Genomic DNA, 23,566 nt, shown 5'->3' on the forward strand with positions numbered 1-23,566 from the left:
TATACCTTACGAATGTTACGATATACGTAATTATAGTCGAATTACGAATTAATTATCAATTCATCCCCATTTTCTCTCGTTATCTATCCTATTAAATTATTCTTACCAATGTGATCGTAATTTATAATTCTAGCAGTAACCCATTACCGTGATCGATATGTCGCAGTTTTTTTATTGGACGATCCAACTTTATGTCGATTGAACTGCATGCACCCTCATTACTTAATAGTAATCGACGATTGACGAGAATAGCCGTTTTATTTAGCCGTAAATCGTTACAAAATAGTACAAATACGAGAGGACTTCTCGCACTCGAAGAAACCGTAATCTCGTCGAACGGAAACTCAAGAGATGAAGCGTCGTCGGATGCTGTACAAACAATGTAAAAATCCGCGTCGATTTATTATTAATAGTTACTTATTCCTTATAGAACTATGTGTATCCCTTAGTATAATCACGCTCTACTATGGACTAAAGCTATTGCTCGTTTTCTTCAGTCTAACACGCATCGATAAAATTACGACGAATCTTAATCGTCTCTTGAAAATTTCTTTTTTTTCCTTCAGTGGCTCGATTTAAAAAATTTTCCAGCCCTTTTCCTCTTGCCCTTCTTTTTTTTATAGAATTAAGTTGTAATTTTAGGCGGAGGGGAAGCTGGAAATTACAATAATTATCGAAGTAAATACTGTTCAAGATTTCCCAGTATTTAGACGCACAACGATTCGGTAGAAAATGCAATTCGGTTTTCTATGCGTCCTGAAATTCACCATGAAATTAATGTAGAAATTTTGGTTTAGAAATATACAGAAATCATGAACAATATTAACCAGAGGAATATGAAAAAATCTCAAGGGTGTTAAGAACCACCGAAGTAACTCTTGTATAAAAATCACTTGTTACGTGATCAAAGTGGATGAGCAATCTGAAGCATTCACGTTCTCCATAGAAAAACGTGCCGTGCTCATTGACGGACAATTGGATGCAAGACATTCTTCAACTTATATCGTGATTCATCTTTTTCACTGTAATTCATATTTACGGATACGATCAAAAAGACGTTAAAACATGTCCCAGGTGATCGACATCACCCTGTTTTAGGGTCGCTGTGGCAGCAACGACGAGTCGTCAACAAAAGGCACCATCTTGTTTTATTTGCTTACAAACGACGGACGCCCGTGTGAAATTCTAAAAGAATCGACAGCGTAAAATTTGTTTTAAATACACTTCTTAAATGACAATACGGAAATGACAATATGTCGGATTCATTTCCGTTGAAGTTGTACAAAAGATACGATCGCACCAATTTTTCTTGGAATTGTAATTCATATATCGTTTTTTTCTTAGACTGGACACTTTTTTCCAGGACAAAGAAAAATAGAAAGAAGAACCAAGAAATTCATTCTCATTACGTACGGCTGGTAAAGGACTGGATGACCTATATCCGGATTTTTTCATAGGCATCTTCGAGTGTGCATAGATCGTGTTTAACGTTCCTTAAGTATAAATCTGTAGCAGTATCAAAATAGTAAAAATGGTGCATATGAAGACCATGAGCACGGGTAGGACCAGAATGAATCGGACTGAGCGGCGTAAGCCGCTAGGCTCTTGTCATACAACCTGTTCACCTGACTCTATAGAGTCGAATAGGGGTCGTTCAGCTTGCGGATCGTTGTTCGCCGACGATGCTGTACCTCCACCACCGTTCGAACTTTCTCTTCTGGTTTTGCTTGTACCAGAGAAGCATAAGCAACCGGACTGATTGCGATTTCTCTTCAACGTCGGATTATTTTCGCGGTCACGTTCTGCCAAACATTTTTGGTAGTAATCGTAGTCTTTTAAATACCTATTGAGTAAATAATTAATTAATTTTTATTTTTATTAGATTAGCAATTTCGTTTTGTCACAGATACTACTATGTATGATTAAACTTTAATAGATGCACAGGAAAAAATATATATTAATTTGATCAATATGTGTTCATAACTCATCTAGAGCGATCGTAATTGAAATAAAATTGCTGTGCAACTAAAGTTCTTTTTAGTCTTAAAATTCTGCGCTTCGGAGAGTCAAATAATTAATCGCTAATTTTAGATTCTACATATAAAATACGGACCATACTGGAGGCCATCGATGCTCGTTCAAATATTCCTGGTTCTCCGGATGCAGAAGGCGTACGCTTCGCGGAGACATCTTGCACAACTTGTTGTAATTGACGCACAAGTGGTTCATACACCAGTCAGCTAGTTGATCGGCATTATGCAACTGCGATATTCAAATTGGCGAGTAAGCTATCAGAAGATGTTAGATTCATCGATCATGTACAGGTCATTGAAGAAACAGCTGACCTTGCACGGTTCCAGCAGTCTCAGACAGTTCTCCACGGCCTCGTTTCCCTCGTTCTGAGACAATCTCCCGAGATCTTCGATCACTCTGCTCTCGACCAAGTTTACCAGTCGTTGCAAACAAAGACGATTTGCCAATTCTAAGAGGTTCAAGCACCTGGCAGAGGAAATTGCTGGCACTTCATCCGTATAGAGATAGCAGAGTAGTTTGTGGAACGTGTACTCGCGTACACCGGGAAACACTATCTGTTCATCGAATATTATTGTAATTTTATTGTGATAAAATATTTTTGAAAAAGCTTCAGGAGACTGATATTTACCACTTTTGCGCTACTTTCGCGGAAATCTCCGGAGAACATGGCCTTCATTACATCACATCGGGCAGTGAGTATCGCTTTGTGGGCTGGAACACTTCCATCGTCTAGTTCAAATATCACATCAGCGAAGAGTCCTAAAAGAAATCATATTTTGTCATCGAAAATGAGAAAAAATTATTTTAAATTAATTTTTAATATTATTAGACTGCAGATGTTTTGCTTATTATATTTCATTAATACCGTACCTTGTTCTAGACAAATGTCTTCCAAACGTTGCCTCACCACTTGCTTATACCTATTATTAAGATCATTATTAAACTGATCTCTTGTTTGTAAAGTCCCAAGCACCATCAATAATTGCGGAAGCTCCAAGAATTCCGCCGCCTGCCTAATCTCCTATATGTGAAAGAAAGAGGAATGAATCGATATTCCTATGTAATAGAAAAATAAGCATGAAATGAGATTTTTAGAATCCATTTTTACATTGTCAGCTGAAAAAAAGTTGATAATGTTTTTCATGCACCTGTGACCGATGAAATCTCAATTGTTTAATGATCCTCGTATTTAAAAATATGTATTTTCAAATCCTCTGCATAAATTATGCATAATACTTTATGAGTCATTGGATACTACTGTATAGAAATTATATTTTCATTACTTAATGTCTTTATTTAGGCTTTTTTTTTAGAAAAGAAACATGCTAAAATGATGATAAATATGACAGTGACCTAACAAATTGACTTTGGGAATCGGTGAATCGATATTTTCCATTTAGCTAAATGTCTCTACGCTGTGCGTGCGTGTAATAAGTGTTCGTGTGGATATGTGTGCTTGTGTCAGCAAACGTATTTCACATTGTACTAACCAGTAGAAGCCCGATAGGAGCTGTCTGAAAGAATAGAGCCGCGTTAGTTCCCGCATACCGAACTCGTGTTTAAGCTTTAAACTTACTATTTGCATAAAGTATTCCTTCGACAAAAAAATACATTCACTCTACGGTTTAACTCCGATCCAAAATAATATAACCTACTACTGGGTATACAAATATTACATAATTACTCTATTTACATAATTTTCTGGAATTCCTAGCATCGATCTAATTTCCTAAAAAATATTAACCAGTTGCTTCGAAAGCTGTTCAGATAGGTTTACCTTTAGTACATTTGTATCATAAGACATACACGCATAAGATTTATTTATCAATTACTATATATATTAAGTTATTTTTTTAATGCAATAATGACATCGAAAGGAATATGGATGTATAAAAGCTATTATATTAACTAAAAAGAAATGTTAGATGGCCCACGGGTGTACCTGCCCGCACAGGTAATTGTACCGACGCAACGTACTTGTAGATCGTGATACCGTTTATCCAAGCTGCCCATGTAAATGAATTGCAAGCACTGCTGCATCGCCTGGGGTGTAATCAGTTTAGACAGCGTCACCACGGTCGTTGGTTGCTGCATTCCATTTGTATTTTCAGTCTATAATTTAATTGAACAAAAAAAGGAAACTAATTATGATCTTATTATTATGTAACTCAAATAAATAAATTCTTATTAATTTATTCACTTTGGTTTTCATATTTATAGAGACTTACCAAGCATACACGGATGTTCTGGAAGGCAGGATGATTAAGTTCTCTAGTAGCTCCAGGTGGTTTCTTTTGGTTGTCCACCGTGGGCAGTACTTGGAAGCTTGAACGTCGCTTCAGTTGTTCCCAAACTCTACAATATGATTTTCACAATTTGGTTAATTATGTATAACGTCATTGCAATACCATGTAAGAGACTTGGAAATTTATAAAATTTAGGAAATTATTCAAAATAAGTTATCAACTATCGAGTATCATTATGCGATATTATATGATAGATATTAATAATCCTTTTTTGAGTGAATAATATATGGAATAATACTTGCTATGCTTTTAAAAGTTATTATTAAAATACAAATATAAAGCTAATAATCTGTTTTTAAATATTAGAATGAATAATAGACAATTAAACATTTTTAAACAATAATGTATATTATAATTTGAACAGATTTGCTCAATGAACTCACTTTGCAGGTTTTGATTGATCGATACGAATGAGGCATTCGGTGTCATCGTTGAAGTCACCGACCGTTGCTTCGCCGAATGTACTCACCTTAATACAATTTTTTTAGAAATGTTTGCATGTAAAATATAAACAATAATTTAAAAAATAAAAGGATAATAAGAAACAGAGTATACCATGCTAGATTCGCTAGAGCTTCGAGGTGTTTGTTCCTGAACGAGTTCCATAGAGAAAAGTCGATGGAACGCGGGCGATGCTGCAGCTAAAAGACACCTGTGAGCGGAAAACGTGCAGTTTCCGGCTATCAAAGTCACATCAGTGTGAACTGGTTTTGTCCACAACGTTTTCATGTTTTCTTCGTAAGTGCTTGCCGCCAGACACACTTCCGGTGGTACAGGTTTTGGTGGACAAAACGGTGCCTGAAATATAATATGCTCTATTAATTTAAATAAATTAAATTATCCTCTGTTAAATTAATCTTTTTCCAAACTGGTCTTTTAATAAACATGTGAATTTTAGGAGGCCTTACCTGAAGAAGAGGCCTTTGCACTCTCTTCAAGTTTGTCATCCAAAATCGTTGTTGGCGACGCGCGATTAAGGCAGCGCGTATCGAATTCTCGAAGACTTCGTTAACACCGTAATATGTAAAGACGCTAGTCTCATAATAGCAAACACCAAGCTCACGTGCAACAGCTCGAGCTTGATCAGGCATTACCAGATCGCTCTTCCTCGTAGCTCTGAAAATCAATTTATCAAAATATTAAATTAGTATATTAAGTACTTTAATACATTGTAAAATTATAATAGATTTATAAATTTATAATGATGTACAAGTACTAATAATAATATTCAAATAGCTTAATTTTTATACAATATTATACAAATTAATACAATCTGAAGCTAAAAGGGTATTACTCATAAAGTTATCTTTATATAATAGGATTCTGCAAAACGATCGTAAAGAAGATACTCAAAGTCACGATGAACTTTGAAAATCCCTTGGGAGTCTCCAATATGTCAAGGCTCGGAATCCTGTTCTACATCGCGTGGCACATCGAAATAAAATATTCTCCGCTATACCGTCAAGCAATATAGGTGCAAAAATTCAGTATAAGTGCGGTATTTCATCGATTAAATATCCTAACGTGAGTAACTTCTCCACCTGCGAATTTACAATTCTGTTAAAACTAGTATACATATTCATATATAGCTACTACTCTACTTAGGTCACAGAAAGATGTCAATCCTATATTAGCTTAACCGTATAAACCAGTGTTTCCCAACTTATAGTTTCCCTTCGTGTTGACGTATAAAAAGGCATTTTTAATAAAATAAAAAGTACACTAAAACTAACATATTTTCCAGAATATTGTTCCAAAGTAACTGAAGCCTCTCAGAAGCCTTTTATCAGGAATCTATTGACTCTACGATCCGTCACGCTTGTGCTAGTGGCTAAAATTTTTTAGTCACTTTCTCAAGTTCTTAATAATGTGATTAATTCAAAATTAATACTATAGATATCAAAAGTAATTTTCTTCAGTTATTTTTGACAAGAACATCGTAGAAATTTCCTACAATAAGATATTCCAAGTTTTCTTTTAAATTTCTCAACTTTATGGAACCTATAGTGATTCCAAACTTTTGGTCAGCAGTATAATATTAGCATACCAAGAGATGGTTACTCAAGATCTCAAAATGTGCCTTTTCGTACCCGTCGGTAATCTGCCTATCGATAAGCCATGCAGGATCCCTTAAGGACCTCTCTTACTCAAGAACGTCGATCGTTGCATTTTACTATGCTAAGAATTGAACAGAACTCGTTGGTTGCGGTGGACCGCGTCGATAATATCCTCGAGATGGCGGAGAAAAGATAGTTTCTATTTGATAAGAGGCGTAAAGGAGTCGTCCGATCGGTAAAGAGTCCACGAGGCATTCGCGGAATCAATACTCTGACATACTTCGTCGAAGAGGCTGTCGTTGAGGAAGCATCAATGCATTTAAACGAGCTCTATATAGGGTGAAGAAGTCGATTCAGGAAAGGGTGTGTTGCTTCTAAATGTGGAAAAGAGGAGACTAACTATATGTAGTTGAAGGAACAATATCGTACCTCACGAACGGACTGCGGTCACGGAAATAGCTCAGATAAGTCTCATCTCGGTACATGTAACGTAGATCGTTCTTGCAGCCTACTAACAGTACCGGAGTCTGTGGGCAGAATCGTCGTATTTCCGGGTACCACATCGCCTTGCAGTTCCGTAAAGATACGGGATTTGTTATAGAGAAACATAGTAGCACAACGTCCGATCTAATTTTAAACATACGTAGAGATTAATTGTTTGATCTTTGAAAAGTTAAATATACTAATCGTGTATTCTTATATTAAAATTATGAAGTTTCAGGAGATTTATGGTTGGTCAGTATTGGCTTCTAAGTGGTTCGCGTGGAAATAATAAAAAGGAGAGAAGAATAATTACAGCGTTTAAATGACAGGCTACGTATAAAAAATTGATATCAAAATATATGAAATTATTTTCTTAGAGGAATAAGAGGTAAATTCTATACTAAATATGACGGCAAACGGAATAAGTGTTAAAATAATTTATATTAGTTTTTAGAGCTATCGTAAGATAAAGCTAAAATTGTAAGTGCCAACTTTACTACGATCGAAGAAGATACAAGAATATACTGTTTGTGTGTTAAATGGTACGCTAAACACAGTGGAAATTTATGAGAAAATTTATTTGACGATTATCTTACCTGCCGTACGCGAAACGTCGATCCTTCTCGTGGTCGCCAAACGTGTCCCAAAGTCGCAGGGAAACATTCACGTTATCGACTACTTCCCAGGAACGTTCTAGGACCTAGAAAATGGACGCAAGTTGAAGTCTTTTATCTTAGTTACATTTTTATATTTAACGACTGATCTAGGTGTGCAAGAAACGAAATATGAGACTTCGAGATAAATTCGTCGAACAGTCTATTGAGTACCGACCAAAGACACAATAACGTTCCTCAAAAGCGATCAAACGAAACTGGCCAAACTAGAAATCTACGCAGAGATCACGATGAAAGTGAAAATACAGTACAGGTATTTGAACGCCTCTTAAATGACCCGAGGGTAAGCACCGATGCAAACATTTGCTCCCAACTTAAGAATTTTCAACTTCGACATTTACTGCTCGTTAAACGCTACATCGCGTGCGAAGCGTTTTGCGTTGTCTTTTCAAAATTAAAACAATGATTACTACTAACAAATTGGAGGCCACGATTCACAAATTCTACCAAATCCAATCTATATGGAAGATAAAAATTAAAACCAACGAACGATATCACATCTAATCTCTACTAAAGTTAGACACTACGACCTAGCGAATAACATCGAACGCTACTCCATGAACTCACGTCCTTGTAGATTCTATACTGGTCGATGGCCCAGACGGTGGGCACGTGAGTCGTCAAGAGTTGCGACAGCGACACGTGTTTGTTGCAGGCTCTCGCACAGATCAGCCTGGTCTTTCCAACTGCCGTATCGCCGACGACCACGCACTTGACCAGTTCCTGATGCGGCTGCTCATTGTCCATCACCGACAATCTCCCCTGTTCATCCAATATGCCCTCCTCTCACGTGCCAGGTCGTTCGAAATCGCGATTTCCTCCGTTGCTACCGTTTCGTCAGTCGAATGGCACAATGTCCACATCCGATCTTCACCGTGAAAGATGACGCCGCGTTGATCCTGGCGGTCTGTTCCCCTTAACGATGCTGAAACTAAAATCGTAAAGGAAAATCGTAACCATACGATTGGTCAATGGATCCACGCACGCGATGTCCTTGGAAGAATTCTAGAAATGATCTAATCGTTGCTTGGAAATTGCAAGGAACAAATGGTGCAGGCATGAGGGGAAAGGTGCGAGGTTTCACGTGAGAATAAACTTGGTATCGGTTACGTCGCGTGACAGACTGAATTCTACTTGTAATGCACCGCGTTGTAATTCAGTGCGTTTGATCTTTCATTCGACGCGGGTTCTCTGTGATCAAGTTCTTCTTTTAGTCAGTTAAAAATTGTACCATAGCTTCTAAGAAAAAGATGTTCCTTTGACAAAACACAAGCTAAGGATCTGTAATACTCGAACGACGAAGCTCAACATTTTGAACAGTTCGATACACGATATGTTTCTTAATCGAAAGTTAAAAAGACGCTGATAACGATGCAGACAACGATGCGGACACGTGCAGACAAGATGTCGATCGGTCACGTAGGCGTAGGTATTTTAAGCTTACGTGCAACGTTCAGACGTCCAAGCACCGTAAATATACATGTATACGCAGAATGCCTATTGATTTGACCCCGTAAGCGGCGGCTTCTCTATATTTAGTATCGAACGTTCGTAACTTCAACCTCAACCCCGCCTATCACCTTAACCCTGAACCAAGCCATGGACACTAACTAGGAGTTCTCACGTTCATATGAGCTTGAACAACAGGATGACACCGTCGTTGATCGTGTCAGCCGCTTTTAAACGAACTTCGAACCTTCGCTTTATCTGGTTTGCACCGAATTTCGCCGAAACTTACCAGAGTATGTATTTATATCGGAGCACCAAAATCGGATATTTTCTAAGCAATGCGTGACGTTCACGCATATTCGGTATGTGGATATTAATTTGAACGTCGAAATCGTTAGATTTGTTAATTTACGAGATCGTTGAGTCAATCGAGAGTTGGTTTGCTTCGTTACGTTTGAGAAGGTGTTCTTTCTGATACGTTGAATCAAGGATTTTCTTCTTTCATGCTATCAATCATTCTTTCGAAATAAATATTCGGTCGAATAGAAGATCAGATTGAAATCAGACATAAAAAGTGCATTAAATAAGTAGAGAGACTGCGTTTACCAGTGAAACAATTAGTATCGAAGGTAAATGAGAGTGTGACAGCTGAGACAATCGCATGACGCGAGCAACGTTATCCCATCCCTGACTAGACTATAAAACCGTGTTTCAAGCGGACACGTCGATAACCGGTGCTAGGTGACAACGTCTATACGTGTATGCAGAACAATCAGAATGAGTCACAACATGAAAGTCGAAACTGTGGCCCGCTCGATACATTGGCCCGTGCCGAGCGCCTCTTCCTTTCGTGATCCGACTCTGTGAATGAATTTACTCCGACAATAAGAATCTCATTTTATCCATCAAACGTCGCCGAGCAATCGATTGCTCGGAAGACGAAATATCTCTCACGTTCATACAGACGTAGGAAAATTCGCTACTTAATTTGCAAATTTATTTAAAATCTGTTTTTAAGCTTTAATTAGGATATTAATATCGGTATGATCTCGTTTCGATACAGAGCTAAAACGATTTTTTTTAGACAAATGCTGAACCTTTAAATTAATCTTCTTTTGCTCGTATCTCTACCTATTCTAATCGTTGAAGTGAGCAACGTACATACGACGAGCTTCTTAGAAACCAAGTCGATCAACACTATTTCTTCTAAGTTTCTAATTTCTTAATTATTTCTCGAAAAACTCAACCTTGTTCTGTTAATTAAGTTAAGATAATGAAACGCAAGACATATTGTGTAAAGGATTAAATGTGAATACCAAGGGGTTTGAACGTTTCGAGGGAGCAGCTTGGCGGACTATTTCTCCGACAAGAAGCAATTTTGCTCGGCCATCGCACGCTAGCCAAGCCTTTGCAGTCAAGGAACTTCCCAAGAAATTTCTTTCACCGCGGGAGAGGAAAGAAGAAAAAAGGAAAGGAGATGGAGTTTGGAAGGGTCGGACGATCGATAATCGCGGAACGTTCGCGAATCGCATGACTACTTATGCATCGACAATTAAACATCGTTTCCTCTGTTGCGGCTCGTGAATTGTCGTCGACTTTTTACAAGGTCTTATCGATCTGCGATGCTTGACGTAGCACACGAAGATTTCCACTGTTTGCGGTGAATTACCGAGCGACCGGAAACGATCAACGATTCGTAGGGCGAAGAGGATACTCGATGCCGCTGCACTTGAACTTATCGCGCGATCGTTAACGCGACCTAGAAATAAGTGCATTGATTTTCACGTCGACTTATCCAGACATTCTAATTATTAATAGACTGCAAATATCCACGCATCTACGCGAAATTAGAACGTGCAAGGATATACAAAATATGCAAATATTGACTGGATCGTTATAGCATTTCTGACATCAGTGAAATCTTTTGTCTCGTAAGATCACCATTATAAATGAAAGTATATAGCATATTTAAAAAATCATCGTTTTTCATCAAGGAAATATGAATTTTGTCGAGTTTCCAATTGATCGAACGTAGATTTTCTGCTAATAAATTACATGATAATGTCAATAAATATTCTCGTCGAGAATTACTTGAATTTTTATATAACTTAGTTTGCATCGAAACGTGCGTTTTACGATTCCCCGAAGTACTAACTTCCTATTACTTTTAGTCTTCTATATTACTGATTAAAATTTGTTTACGAGTGTCATTAGTTCGCGAAAGTTACTATTCTACTCGTTTTCGTTTCATCTCAGCAGGGTGAACGTTAATTTCGACGGTTCATTCACGACGAAGAGCACTTCGGGTATTACACGACGGCTTTGAATGAAACTTCGCAACTAGGTCGAGGCTCGGAAGGTATCAGAAAATGATTTCGTCCGAAAAGCATTTAAACTCTCGAATACCCTCGATACTTAGAGAAACTGACAATTCCTTGTCCAGACAGGTAGAGTAAATTCAAGTAAATTGAAGATAGGGTTGTGTAACGAAAGAAAAATTCATGACAAATCTTTCAACACGTCTTTCATTCTTCCTCGATAAAAGACGAACCTAAAACTTGATTTATTATGAATTACAATTCTAAGGAATTGATATCTCTTTGTCTTCTTTACTTGCATTTTTCTTTTAAAAATATAAATTTTATTTGATTAATTAAACTTAAGTAAACCTATTAATTCGTTTAAGTAACAAAAGCTTAGCATATTTAGATCTAACTAATTGGTATTAATAAGTTCGTTAAAAAATTTATGTATATCTTTATATCTGTTTGATTGATTTGTAGCCTACAAATTTATTTCTAGTCTATCTTCAACTTCCTCTTAAGAAGTTCAATTCCCATTCAGTATTCATCTACAAAAGCGACTATTTTTTCAAACTAGACTCTACACATTTTTCTTTCGTGAATATCGTATTGACTTTAACCCACGATTACAATAATTATGCTAATTTTCGTCTTATTCGAGTGATTTTATCGAGACCCGGTCGATGAAATGCCTAAACGTAAACGCCAAGGTGACATGGACACGTATTGCGTGCGTGTGAAAGATCCGTTGACGCATTGCAGAAGAACAAAATTATCGGGAGAGGTAAGCAAAACGACCGAGAAAAAGGTAGAACGGTGCATAAAAAGGAATGTTAAAAAAATGAAAAAGAAAGAAAAAAATGGTGGCGCATTTAAACCGACAGAGAACAGCATTTGTCTCTACTCGGCCGGTAAATCAATTTCGTCGAAGGACGATCTAAGAGTGCGAGAATTGCGGCGGGGTCAACGAGCCACGCAGCGGCCACATTAATTAAGTAAACGCTGCTCCTATTGCCGACCTCTTTCAGCGGCTAATCGCTTTCGACGCTCGTGCGACTATGTTCACTACAAATATCCAGAAATTTATTTCTGACGCCGTTTGTTTTTTATATTTCATAAATTGGATGATAGTTGGTTAATAATTCAGAGCTTTTGTGTCATCGGTTTTCCAGGATAACGAAAGTAAAACTTCCTAAAAACGTAAAAACGTGAATTTGCATAAGTATCTGTAATCTAGTAGTATTGAATGTCTATATTAAATACTATTTAGAAAATACGATTGTTCTAATTTTTTGCTAAACATTCTTAATCTTTATTAAAGAACGGTATTTATCAATTCTTACTTCTCCATTTTTTTTTCTGTTGCCGCTATTGCCTGTACCTCTGCAGGCTTCAAAGATATACAACGTAATAAATATTATTTAATTCTTACATCTCGATACTCGAAATATTTTTCAGCTCCTCTCCGACTGTTTTATACCAATAGGAAATTGAATTGTATGCATACATTCATGCGTGCATGGCATACGTATCAAATGTAAACTGAAATATGCATATGTAAATAAATCTTACGTCCAAACATATTTATTTGCCTACTAATAGAATATAATCAATCACGAAATGTCAAAGAATAACAGAAATCTTACGCTTACATAAGATTAAAAAAAAAGAATCATGGAAGAAAATTAATTGTTGAATTTAAAAAAAATTAATCAGAAGAGATTAAAGTGGAAATAGTTTAACACAGATACTATTTTTCTACATCAATCATTTTACTCTAATTGAAAGTATTGTTAAAATTTCACATTTCTTTCGGCATGGAACGTGTTAACCGGAAGTCGCTAACTATAAGTATTCCCATCAGCTGTTGACGAACAGTGTGGGGCTTGTGTTACAATTTACTTTCAAAGTATCGTCATTCTTGCAATTTTTATATATTAAAAGATGAAATTAGATAATCATATAGAGAGTATATAATGAGGAAAAATTCATATGTGATCACTTGGAGCAGTATTACGCCAGGGACACGGGCTGCACGGCTGCACGCAGTGTGGTCTCTTACATAAGTTAGAACAGAGGTTAGAAAGAGAAGCATAGAGAATACGTTCGACCGATATGAATAGTTGACACGATGTTTTCACTTGACATCGGTTTTCATCAGAAAACGAAGCTCTGTCTGTGTAAGTGATCCTTTCAAAATTTTCATAAACGATCAAATAGATAGTTAACTATTAACGAACAATGGTGCGTTCATTAAACCGACGAGCATTGAACGATTAAACGTCATCGCGATACACACATTTAAAATTGTATCACTTACCAAGTTAGAAGATGGTTGATTTATTTGACAAACGATTCTCAAATCTGGCAGTGTTCTTTTTTATCTCTAGGTCTTCGGAGGTACACTCACTACGAATTCAACATGAAGAAATCAAGAACAATGTTTTGTCAACGATCACCAATCCAATTAATAAGAAGATTAATGCTGGTTCCCTTAAACACGTTGAAACGCGAAAACACGCGATAATATTGAAACGCGAGGAAAGTTAACAGGCTGAACCATCTACGTCCGCAATGTATACGTATACTGACAGCTACGTAGACGAAACGAGTCTCATAAATGCACGAAATCACGTCTACTCACACGCACTGTGATACTCAGATCGGATAGTATCTTCGTTGATAGAAGACGAGTCCATAAACTCGCGTTTCACAAACGTACAGCAAGATTCTGCGAGACGAAATGAAACAACTAGCTGAACGAAATGACAAAAGTGAGGTTACGTAGGTCCAGACTCGATGACACGAGTTATCGAGACGCAGTCTGATAGTCGATGACTTTTACAACAGATTTCTCTCCTTTCTTCCTGTTCCTACCGTCTCTTGAATCGTGACAATGGACTAGAAACTGCAGCGGCACGCTGCACACCCAGGACGCACCACGCAAGTTCCAGCTGACGTCCTGGCGAATCGAAGAAGTGGGGAGGGAACGGAGCAGTCAAGTGTGGTGGACAGCCCTCATGGACTTAGATCGGACCTCGTGGCTCAAAGGTTCGTCACGCTTATCGCTTCTCTCGATATTGCCAATTCATCCGATAGTAACAGTTTGTGACAACAACAATTCCTTTTATTTTTGATATCTTGGAACTTTGTCGGACATCTTTCAATTTTTTAGGAGAAGCATAAATGGGAAAGCAAAATTAGAGATTATTTGGTTATGTTTCGCAACCCTTTGACTATCATTGGTACCTGTACGTGATAGAAGTCAATGCTTATAGAAGGTTAAAGGTAATCACTCGCTAGATATTAATAATACACCTATGAATGCCTGTAGGTACTCCAACTGTTCTTTTTTTCCTAACAAACGAATATATTTCTATATTACCGATTTTATTTTTGATATATGCAGAATGAAAAATGTGAAATATTAAAAGAAAAGATATTGTGAATTCGTACACAGTGATTATTACCGCACTGAGCACCTCTCGTTTCCAAACATGTCGGATCAAAAGGTTACTTGAAAAATCAAGAAAATGAATGAACTTAAATTACTCAAAGTAAATGAAAGAAACGTGCAATTTTTATTCCGACAAAATAATAACGAACCAAATGGAAAAACTATACACAACTGTTCAATGGCAGTTTCTTCTATGGATCGAAAGCGCGGTCGCGAAACTAGACCGTGTTAAGCCGCCTAGAAATGCGTCCCGTCGTCCCGACAATGCACGTGTACTCGTTCAGAGGTACACAAGCAGCTCGATTGTCGACGGCGAACTCGTTGTGTCTCCAAGCTTCGAACGCCTCGAATCAGCAGGAGGAAGAGGGAATCACCAACGCCACAGGAAGGGAGAATCACCGAGACAGGAAAGGAGGAGAATGTAAGCTTTGGCAAGAGTTAGAACAAGAGAAAACGATCAGCAGTCGGCCAACCGCGTGAGACTGAATGAACTCGTCTCTGACCCCGGCTTGTCCTGCCTCGTTCCCGAGCAACGACAACCCCAGTCTACCACCTCTTCGCTTCTTCCTCCATTTCGCAATGCCTGTTTTATCGCGAAAGATTTTTCATGTTTACCGATGATTATGGTCAGAGCTTAATTATTGTAGCTATTAAGTTTAGCTATTGTAGCTATTAAGTTGTAGCTATTAAGAAAGTTTGAATTCGATGGTGATTTAAAATGTAATATTTGGAATTTGCTTTGATCCATTTTATCCAATTTGGAATCCAGCATTGCTTTTAGAATACTTAGAATACTCAAAATTTTCTGATCATTTTATTCCTCTTTTTAAATTGCAAGTATTCTTGCATTCTAAGTGATCCAGCCTTTCTTCAAAGAAATTATTCTCAAATAATTTAGTTTCACAACATGACATTCTGCACGATTATCTTTCTGTTACAAATTAACCGCATCGCCCAATATTTCTTTCGTCTTTCTTTTTACCAGCCTAATTGTATTAAGTACAAAGAACAGCCAGAATTATTTTTCCCATTTCTTAGGAAAATCATATCATAGAATCTAGAGCTTTTATATCAACGAGTCAGTAGTTTTGATGCGGATTAGAGAGATGGAGGAGCGTTTGTCTTTGATCATCGAAATCGCAGGACTTCGATAAAGGGATATCGCAAAAGGGATATAGTCGGTGAATTACGCAAAACAGAAGTCGAGACGGGAAAATAAAGCGCGTCGGGACGGCGACACCTCGTCCACGCGCATGCCAGCCTCGCTCGTGACGTCAGAGAGCGAAAAATCAATCCACCCTGTACAGTGCGGCAGGACAGGGACGTTGTATATCTGGCCGCCATGGTCACCGTCATTGAATTAGCTGAATTAATTGTAGTTCGCCTAATCGATCGTCCTTGGGCTAATTTGCAATTTTAGAATTCTGTCGATTGTTGATATCTTGGAATGTGACGAATGTTTTGCTTTCTTGAAATGAATTTTCAGAGAGGAAGAGGTAGAGGTGTAGATAGCTATAGATTGAGATTTTTTAGAGCCTCAGAGATGGAGGTAGAGGATATTAATATACGAAATGTGGCTGAGATTGCTTGAACTGAAAAATGAAAAGAAAGAAGCGGGAGACCTAGTTGTTATGCGACTCGACTTGGCAAGAAATCCCACAAGGAAGTTGTATAAAAGATTGGAGTAGTATTCTAGTTTGAGTTTGTAAACTTATTTATGAAAGTACTAAGATGAAATTGGAATTTAGGAAGAGTTTAGGAGAAGTATGAATACATAATATACTCAATAATGAATGAAGATGACTATGACTGAATGTACATAAATGTAGAATATTGTAATATCAAAGTTACTATAGATATTTAAAATATCAATATTAAAATTGAACGCGTTACATTTCCAAGATTGCGATGTTCCAACTACTTTGAAATACTTGAACATTTTTCTACGATACTATGAAATTAATCAACAATTTCATCTTGTTCAAATAATTTCTATTAATTTTAAGAATAAACAGATCCAGATTAAAAAGACAATAAGATGCTATATGTAGAGCTTGCACGTCGTGAAACGTTTCGTTACGCAATCCATTCAAACAGCACCATTTAATCGATTAATTAATTGTCCGTTTCACCTCGTTAAGACTACACACGCCGTTGTAATTGAAATAATGCTTATGTAATGCAAGACGTTACTTCGGAAGATAGGGATGCCGATCGTTTTTCTATAATGCACAAATGAATCCCAGATTGCGCGATATACAAGCTAACAAACGCTGGAAAACGTATTTCAACGAGTTTTATTAATTGTAGAATACTTTATTCTGATCGACATGCTGACGTCGGACGTCTCAACGACCAATGAATCAGAGGTAACGCGTTTTGTATCTTTTTGTTCCATTTTAGAATATTTTAAAAAATATAAATCAGCGATTCTATGATTAAGCAAATATATAAATTCACAAATGTGACGACTGTCTAATTGGACCTAAAAAAAATTAAAGGTAGATTTTCAGCGTAAAGTTCTTTCAAAAAGACATTTTTTTATGTTTTCAAAAAGTAAAATTTTCAAAAAGACATTTTTTTATGTTTTTTAATTTCTCTGCGCCTTATAGATTTCCTATCCTCTCTATATTCTAAATTACTCACCTGTTATCCGCGTTTCCGACTAGTTCCCACTGTCGATCTCGGAAAAGCAAACTGTTTTATGCGTTCCTAGTAAACGAAGCTGCACCTTCACATGATAATTAATAAAGACTGTTTTTCTTTCGCGCCGTAGATGGTGTGTTCGAGACCTGACGCGATCGTGTCTCAGCTACGAGCAAATAATCCGTAAGATTGCAACCGAAAGGGATTTCTGCATTGCTGTTGTCCCGTGCCTCGGCTTGGACCACCATTAGCTCATCAAGTCCGTTAAACGGACACGAAAGAAGGCAGAGACGCCGAACGAGGCGGACTTAAGTGTCTGGAGCTGTTCGTGCAATTGTTAAGTAACAATTTAAACCGTGTATAGACTGATGAGCGCAACGACTTGGTGCACGCTGCAACGCATTAATATCTGACTACCGTCGTGTCAGATCACTAGAGCATTCATCTTGCAATTTAATTTAGAATTTGTTAAGGTAATTGGAGTTATTGGTATATTAATTGATCATTTGTTCCTATAGTTAAATTATTAGATGCCACTGTTAGATAATAGGTATTGGAATATTAATTAATTATTTACTGACAATCGATTATGTAGAATAATTTTTGGCATATATGGAAACAGAAAATTTGAAACGTGTGTCAGTAGTACCTTAGTTTATCTACATTTTATTGCAAACGATATTGAGTTGTCTGATGTGCATCAAGCAGTTGCGTTTCACTTAGCAATCTCTGTTCTGCATTGGGCTATCATCCAATATCTTTGCAACAATGTTATTGCTATTCATAATAATTCGTGTCACGGTAGTAGTTGGCAATTCCAAAAAGAATTCTATATAATTTAATTTGTACTATAGAATTTTTATTTTTTTTTGTAATTCTGTTTAAATATGATTGTAAAATTCCAAAGTGCATTTTTTAGATAATAGAATATATCTTTGAAAGAAATTCCATATAAAATATTTATGTAAAAAAATAGTTTATTATTAATATTGAATAAACATTACAAAATAGCAGAACAGTATACTTTGGATGCATTAATGATAAAATCATTCGATTAATCATCTCAAACATTATTTCAAACTTTATTTCTATAAGATAAGCAATATCAATTTCTACTCAAACAAAAACATACCAACTGGAACATGTTCCAAAGTTTGGAAGGGTCCTGTGGCGCTATCTGAGTTAGAACTTGCGAAGCATTCTTACCAAGTCTAATTTAAAAATCGAACAAGTTCCAAACTGTTCGTTTAGACGTAAAACATAACATTTGTTATAAAAAACAACCCTAAGTACAGTACAATATTAGATTGAAAATAAGGTACAAACGAGAAAATAATCATAGAGAAAGGTAATTTTTGATTCGAGAGATGTTAATCAATATTTAATTGTCTGAAAGAACCCTGTACTCCATCCAGTTCCGCCAGAAATCTTGATTTAGATTCTGGAACTCTGGCTTTTTCATTTGTTCGGCTAAGCTTTTCTTCTCGCAAAAACCAATCTCTGTTTTTCTCGATTTTCTTTTTCCACGCGTCTAAAAAAAGAGAGAAGGATCATAACCACTTTTAGAGAAATTACTAAATTATAAAACTGATATTACTAAAAATTTAAAATTAGTATAGAGATTTGTTTATTCTGTAAATATCCCAACAAATATTTTATTTCAAGTACCTACTTTAAATATCTCTACGTATTGTCTGCATTTTGTACATTTTTACTTGTCTAAATTTCCGTAAACACCTGCGATCTAATTATAACAAATTTCCAAGAAATTTGTAAAAAGTGAAGATCTTTCACAAACCATTTAATTCATCCAGAGTGCCTGCTTTCCCACCCCACTCGTTTGGAAGCATATCCTTGTCCATGTAAGGGTACAATTCCTCACTACCACCGGTATGAATGCAAAACTTAAAAACGAAGAATGCATTCGTATTATAATATAAAATAAAATTGTGATCTATGAAACTCAAAGCAATTTTTAGCGATCATTTACTTTCTGTACAAGTCGATCCTTTAATAGAGGGTAAAATATATTTAGAATACTTTCAATGAAAGCAGGTGCGTGAAGGAAGTGGACTCTATGCAGTCTTAATGGCATGCTATCTTGCACTGCCAACATCGACTTTCGGACGATGCTCTGCGTTGGACTGCACTTTGTAAAATGAATCATGCTGAATCCCTAATTGAAAATTTAAAGACTTAAATAAATCAAAAGATAAAAAGAAAACTAAACAATGAAATATCGTATAATACAATTTTCATGAAATGATTTTTTATGTATAAAATAGAATACTGTATAATGTTAATTTTATGAGATAATACCTCGAGATCGATAACCATAATGTTTGATAGACAACGTTCTTCCATTAAACGAGTATCCAGAACCATAAGAATCCTCCTGGAGATAGCTTGGATAGAAAACCTCTCTGTACTAGTGTCTTTTAATTGCAAGATAGTTACGCGATGTCCTTCGTCGGTTAATGATGGTAAGACGAAATAATGGCTAATGGTAAATTGGTAAAATATTAAGTTAATCTTGGGAAAAGTTAGAAAAAATTAAATTCCAAATTAAATAATTGAATTAGTTACATTGCTTCGCAGCATTCTTGAATTTCTCGCGCAAACGGATCTCGAACCGCGAAAAATTCTGGAATCGCCGTACGCACGCTGAAATATCTCTCCAAAATCATCTTGCATCGCTCTATGCTATTCTTGCAACCAAATAGGAATCTTTCAAGCCTCGCATCGTCTGTGATCAAGCAATTTTCAAAGTAAAATTTAGATGTTTAGATCTTCAGTTTTTAAATTTAAATAATTTGTGATCTTTAGAGAGATTTATAATCACGGACGAAGGAAATTTTTTTCAAAATAACATCTTTCCTTGCTTCATTTAAAGTATACAAATAAAATCAGACCCATATGATTAGGTAGATGAGGTTGTTTCGACAGCCACTCGCGTATGGCAGCCACATCGCGTTTCTTCACTTCTGGATCCGTTGGAACCGCCTCGTTTATCCGTTTCTGTTGTTCTACAGTCGGTGGTAGCAACGTCATCGCACGCTACAATACAACAAATTCATTTTCATTCGCTTCAAACAGAAATCTCGAACTTTGATTATGTTATCGTAAATCGCGTTAAAACTTGACTAAGTATGAATTCCATGGAACGTTATCTGTTTTCACTTGTGCACGCAATATTCACGCGGAGGAAACGGTTTATCTCGGGAACAACGCATTAACAATCGATATTGACATTCGTCACGCTCTTTCGACAAGTATATTTGCGCACAAAGTGCAGAACTCACTGTAGCCCCTTCGATTCTACACGAAATTTAAGCTCTGTTTCTGTCCTCGAAACATTAAATCTCATTAGATTATGTAAAATTATTATATTCGACAGAGTCCTTGACTAACTAATACGGCATTTACCAAGCTTTCAATTATAAAGACTTGCTAAATTATAGTGGGACTAAGAATCCTTGATTTCACTTAGGACCTGGCCCCGGACTTGGACTTTCAATTAGCATGATTATGTCGTAAACATCAGAAATGAATATCGTAATAACTGTTTTTGCCAATTCAAAAGCATGTCGTTCTTAACTGCACAGCATAGTTCCAAGGATATTTTCAAGTACTTTATTTTTGTTCTTACTTTGCCTCTAGTGATTCTAACGTTTTCTGATATTTTCAATGTACTGAACACTTAAATATAATAGCAAATACTTAACACTTTGAATATACTCGATATCTTGAACGAAGTATCGTTGAACTGAGAAATAATAATCACAAATAACGCAAAATGCATGTTTATAAATTTTTTAAACTTTCTAGAATTCTAACAAAAAGGGAGAGAGAGAATATTGTTTTATGTACTTTCAGTGTCTTCTCATACTTTGGACACCGAAATTTCTAATGCATTGTTAAATTAAAAAACGTGAACTTTGAACAAAACGAAACGCATTTCAGAAGAATTTCCTTAACTTTCCATTTTTATCTTGATCTCTATCCAATCGTTTTCTTTAAATCATCCAAATCAAGGAAGCATTTACGAGACTCTTGGAATTTTAATTACCTTTATCTTCAGCTGAATATTTTTATCAATTAATTTTAATGTTTCCTAGTGTTGCGAACATGACAAAGGAGGAGAAGGAGGATTTCTGATCTTGTTGATTAAAGAAACCATCGAATCGCGAAGGTGAAACGATCGTCCAGAGGAACACCTGACAACGCGAGAAAAAGAAAAAAGAAATTCGACGTGATCGGAATTAGACATTGCCGGTGAATTGCATCATTATCGAATCTTGGGTGTAGCCAATTTTTTCTTTTCGTAACTCGATCGGAGAAAGCTGCCACGAAATCGAGTGCCATGTCGTCGAAGATCGCTCGAACGTGAGCAAAATTAGTTAGATCGGCGTAAAAATCGGAAAAGTCGTAAATCAGTGGAAGAGAAAGCGCGATCGATGTAAACAACGAAAAGAAGGCAATTGTAGGTGCATTCTCGATCGACGAATTCGATTCTTCCACATCTTCTTATTCGTCCCTTCTTCCATTTGGTTACGATTCGACAGTGAATGTTTACTTTTTAAAAAAAATCTAGTATTCGCCCATATTTCATATTTTTCACATCTTTATCTCGTAGGAAACTTTTTATTTGTTCGTATTTCAGCTTTTTCATATTTTTATCTTTATCTGTATTTTTAGGAAAACGAAAATGACGAGATATCCGTGAGCAATGCTTCGGATATTTTATATATTTTTGCATACCTGCATACGCGTTCCATATTATCGCATCTTTAATTTTTCTTCCATAAATTCACAAATATACATGGATAATTACAATTAATTGAAAGAAACTGGTGTTCTTCTCGGATAAAATTTTATTTATATTTATTCATATTTGTTTTTCTTCTCCTATCCTCGCTCATCCTCGCTTCTTTCTTTATTGGTATTTTAAAGAAGATTTCAATAGAATATGTTTCTTAGCTCTTTGAATTCATTTCACACAAGAATCTCTAATTCTGCTACTTTCAACCGATAATTCCATTTTAAATGCTAGAGGAAGTAACAAAGGATTCAAAAGAATAGTTTTACATTCGTGACTACGGAACCTTCGGAACCAATCGACTTTTACCAAATCAGTAAAAATGTATCGAGTAAGACGAATCGATATTTCTTTGCAAAAGGATATTTCTGGTACGCGTGGGAAGCGTACGAGTTTGCACTTGAAAAGTGATTAAGTCAAAGTTCTATTGATTCGATATTTCTTTTCTCGTGCAGGAAAAGACATGCAGATTGATTCTTGTTAGACGTTACTCGATAATTTAATGAGATAATAGATATTGTTCAGACAAAGATAAAATTATATATCCCTTTCAGAATTAGTACCGCACGTTCATTGATTCTAATTTTACTTCAAATTTAAATTGCACATAGCTAAAATTTACTTTTATCGTTTTGTATTCCCCTAACGCGGAAAATAATTTCTTTTCATAATTCACTCGCTTGTAATAGAAACTGTAATAGAAATCAAATTTTGGGGGGTGATAATAAAAATACAAAGTTTAGAAACAAATCAGAAGCATTTTGACTGGTAGTTTTACTTACCAAACTACTCTCCAAATGGAATAAATTATTCCACAAATTATCACACCGAATTTTAGATAGCAGATGTCATAAGTGTTGTTTCAATACGAGATCCAAAATTTCCACTAAGCTGTGCTCAACCTGTGAAAGTCGACAAGATACTGCGATATCTGTGTAGAGAAGAGCAATTTCTTTAGTCTGGCCCACGTGTTCCCCACCTTCGTAAAATACAGGAAGCGCAATGGGGCAACGTGGTTCACATGGAAAAGAAATTAGATACCGAATTCTCTCTTTTTCTTATCGTCTCGAGATTCTCTGTGTACGCGAAACATTTGAAACGGAAACTATATAAATTAACCATTACGCGATCGATTTTCGCGTCGTGAGGAACGAAAAAGAAAATTGTCTCACGGAGAGAAATTTTGAATTTTTTTAAAGCTCTGTTAACTTGAAGCTTCTCCCACATTTTTCTTTTTATCTTTGTTAACGTTACAATTTCTAAAAATTTATTCGCGAAATCTTGCTATAGTTAAGGAAATAATTATTTCCTATTTTCATTTAAGATTTCCTAAGTATT

At 36.2% G+C, this 23,566-nt stretch overlaps 2 protein-coding genes and 1 long non-coding RNA gene across 9 annotated transcripts; 1 reads left to right on the forward strand and 2 right to left on the reverse strand.

Annotated features, from left to right (window-relative positions):
* Nucleotides 1-239: 239 nt before the first annotated feature.
* LOC122575646 (rho-related BTB domain-containing protein 1) lies at nt 240-17,546 on the reverse strand. Of its 6 annotated transcripts, none has more exons than XM_043744929.1 (15): nt 17,410-17,546; nt 8,122-8,485; nt 7,477-7,580; nt 6,827-7,024; nt 5,249-5,456; nt 4,896-5,138; nt 4,724-4,809; nt 4,263-4,389; nt 4,012-4,146; nt 3,525-3,548; nt 2,905-3,055; nt 2,663-2,793; nt 2,346-2,588; nt 2,114-2,262; nt 240-1,843 (listed from the first exon to the last, which is right to left on the reverse strand). In XM_043744929.1, exons 2-15 carry the CDS (start codon nt 8,299-8,301, stop codon nt 1,609-1,611), a joined length of 2,214 nt encoding a protein of 737 aa, XP_043600864.1. In that variant the 5' UTR covers nt 8,302-8,485; nt 17,410-17,546; the 3' UTR covers nt 240-1,608. The 6 variants fall into 6 exon arrangements, with proteins under 6 accessions (XP_043600864.1, XP_043600866.1, XP_043600865.1 ...); XM_043744931.1 differs by lacking the exon at nt 17,410-17,546 and adding an exon at nt 14,936-15,068; XM_043744930.1 differs by lacking the exon at nt 17,410-17,546 and adding an exon at nt 14,913-15,047.
* Nucleotides 13,162-17,676, forward strand: LOC122575660. Its single transcript, XR_006319496.1, has 5 exons — nt 13,162-13,486; nt 13,697-14,357; nt 14,482-15,184; nt 17,074-17,132; nt 17,540-17,676. It is a non-coding gene; the product is annotated as an uncharacterized LOC122575660 (long non-coding RNA).
* A 1,143-nt stretch (nt 17,677-18,819) lies between these two features.
* On the reverse strand, nt 18,820-22,280 carry LOC122575652 (alpha-tocopherol transfer protein-like). 2 transcript variants are annotated; one of them, XM_043744947.1, is made up of 5 exons: nt 20,322-22,280; nt 19,996-20,155; nt 19,729-19,909; nt 19,400-19,585; nt 18,820-19,313 (listed from the first exon to the last, which is right to left on the reverse strand). In XM_043744947.1, exons 1-5 carry the CDS (start codon nt 20,458-20,460, stop codon nt 19,200-19,202), a joined length of 780 nt encoding a protein of 259 aa, XP_043600882.1. In that variant the 5' UTR covers nt 20,461-22,280; the 3' UTR covers nt 18,820-19,199. The 2 variants fall into 2 exon arrangements, 1 of the variants encoding a protein (XP_043600882.1); XR_006319495.1 differs by having other exon boundaries at nt 18,900-18,940; nt 19,208-19,585.
* Between the last annotated feature and the right edge of the window lie 1,286 nt (nt 22,281-23,566).

This window comes from Bombus pyrosoma, linkage group LG15 (genome assembly GCF_014825855.1).
Source record: "Bombus pyrosoma isolate SC7728 linkage group LG15, ASM1482585v1, whole genome shotgun sequence".
NCBI lineage: Eukaryota > Metazoa > Arthropoda > Insecta > Hymenoptera > Apidae > Bombus > Bombus pyrosoma.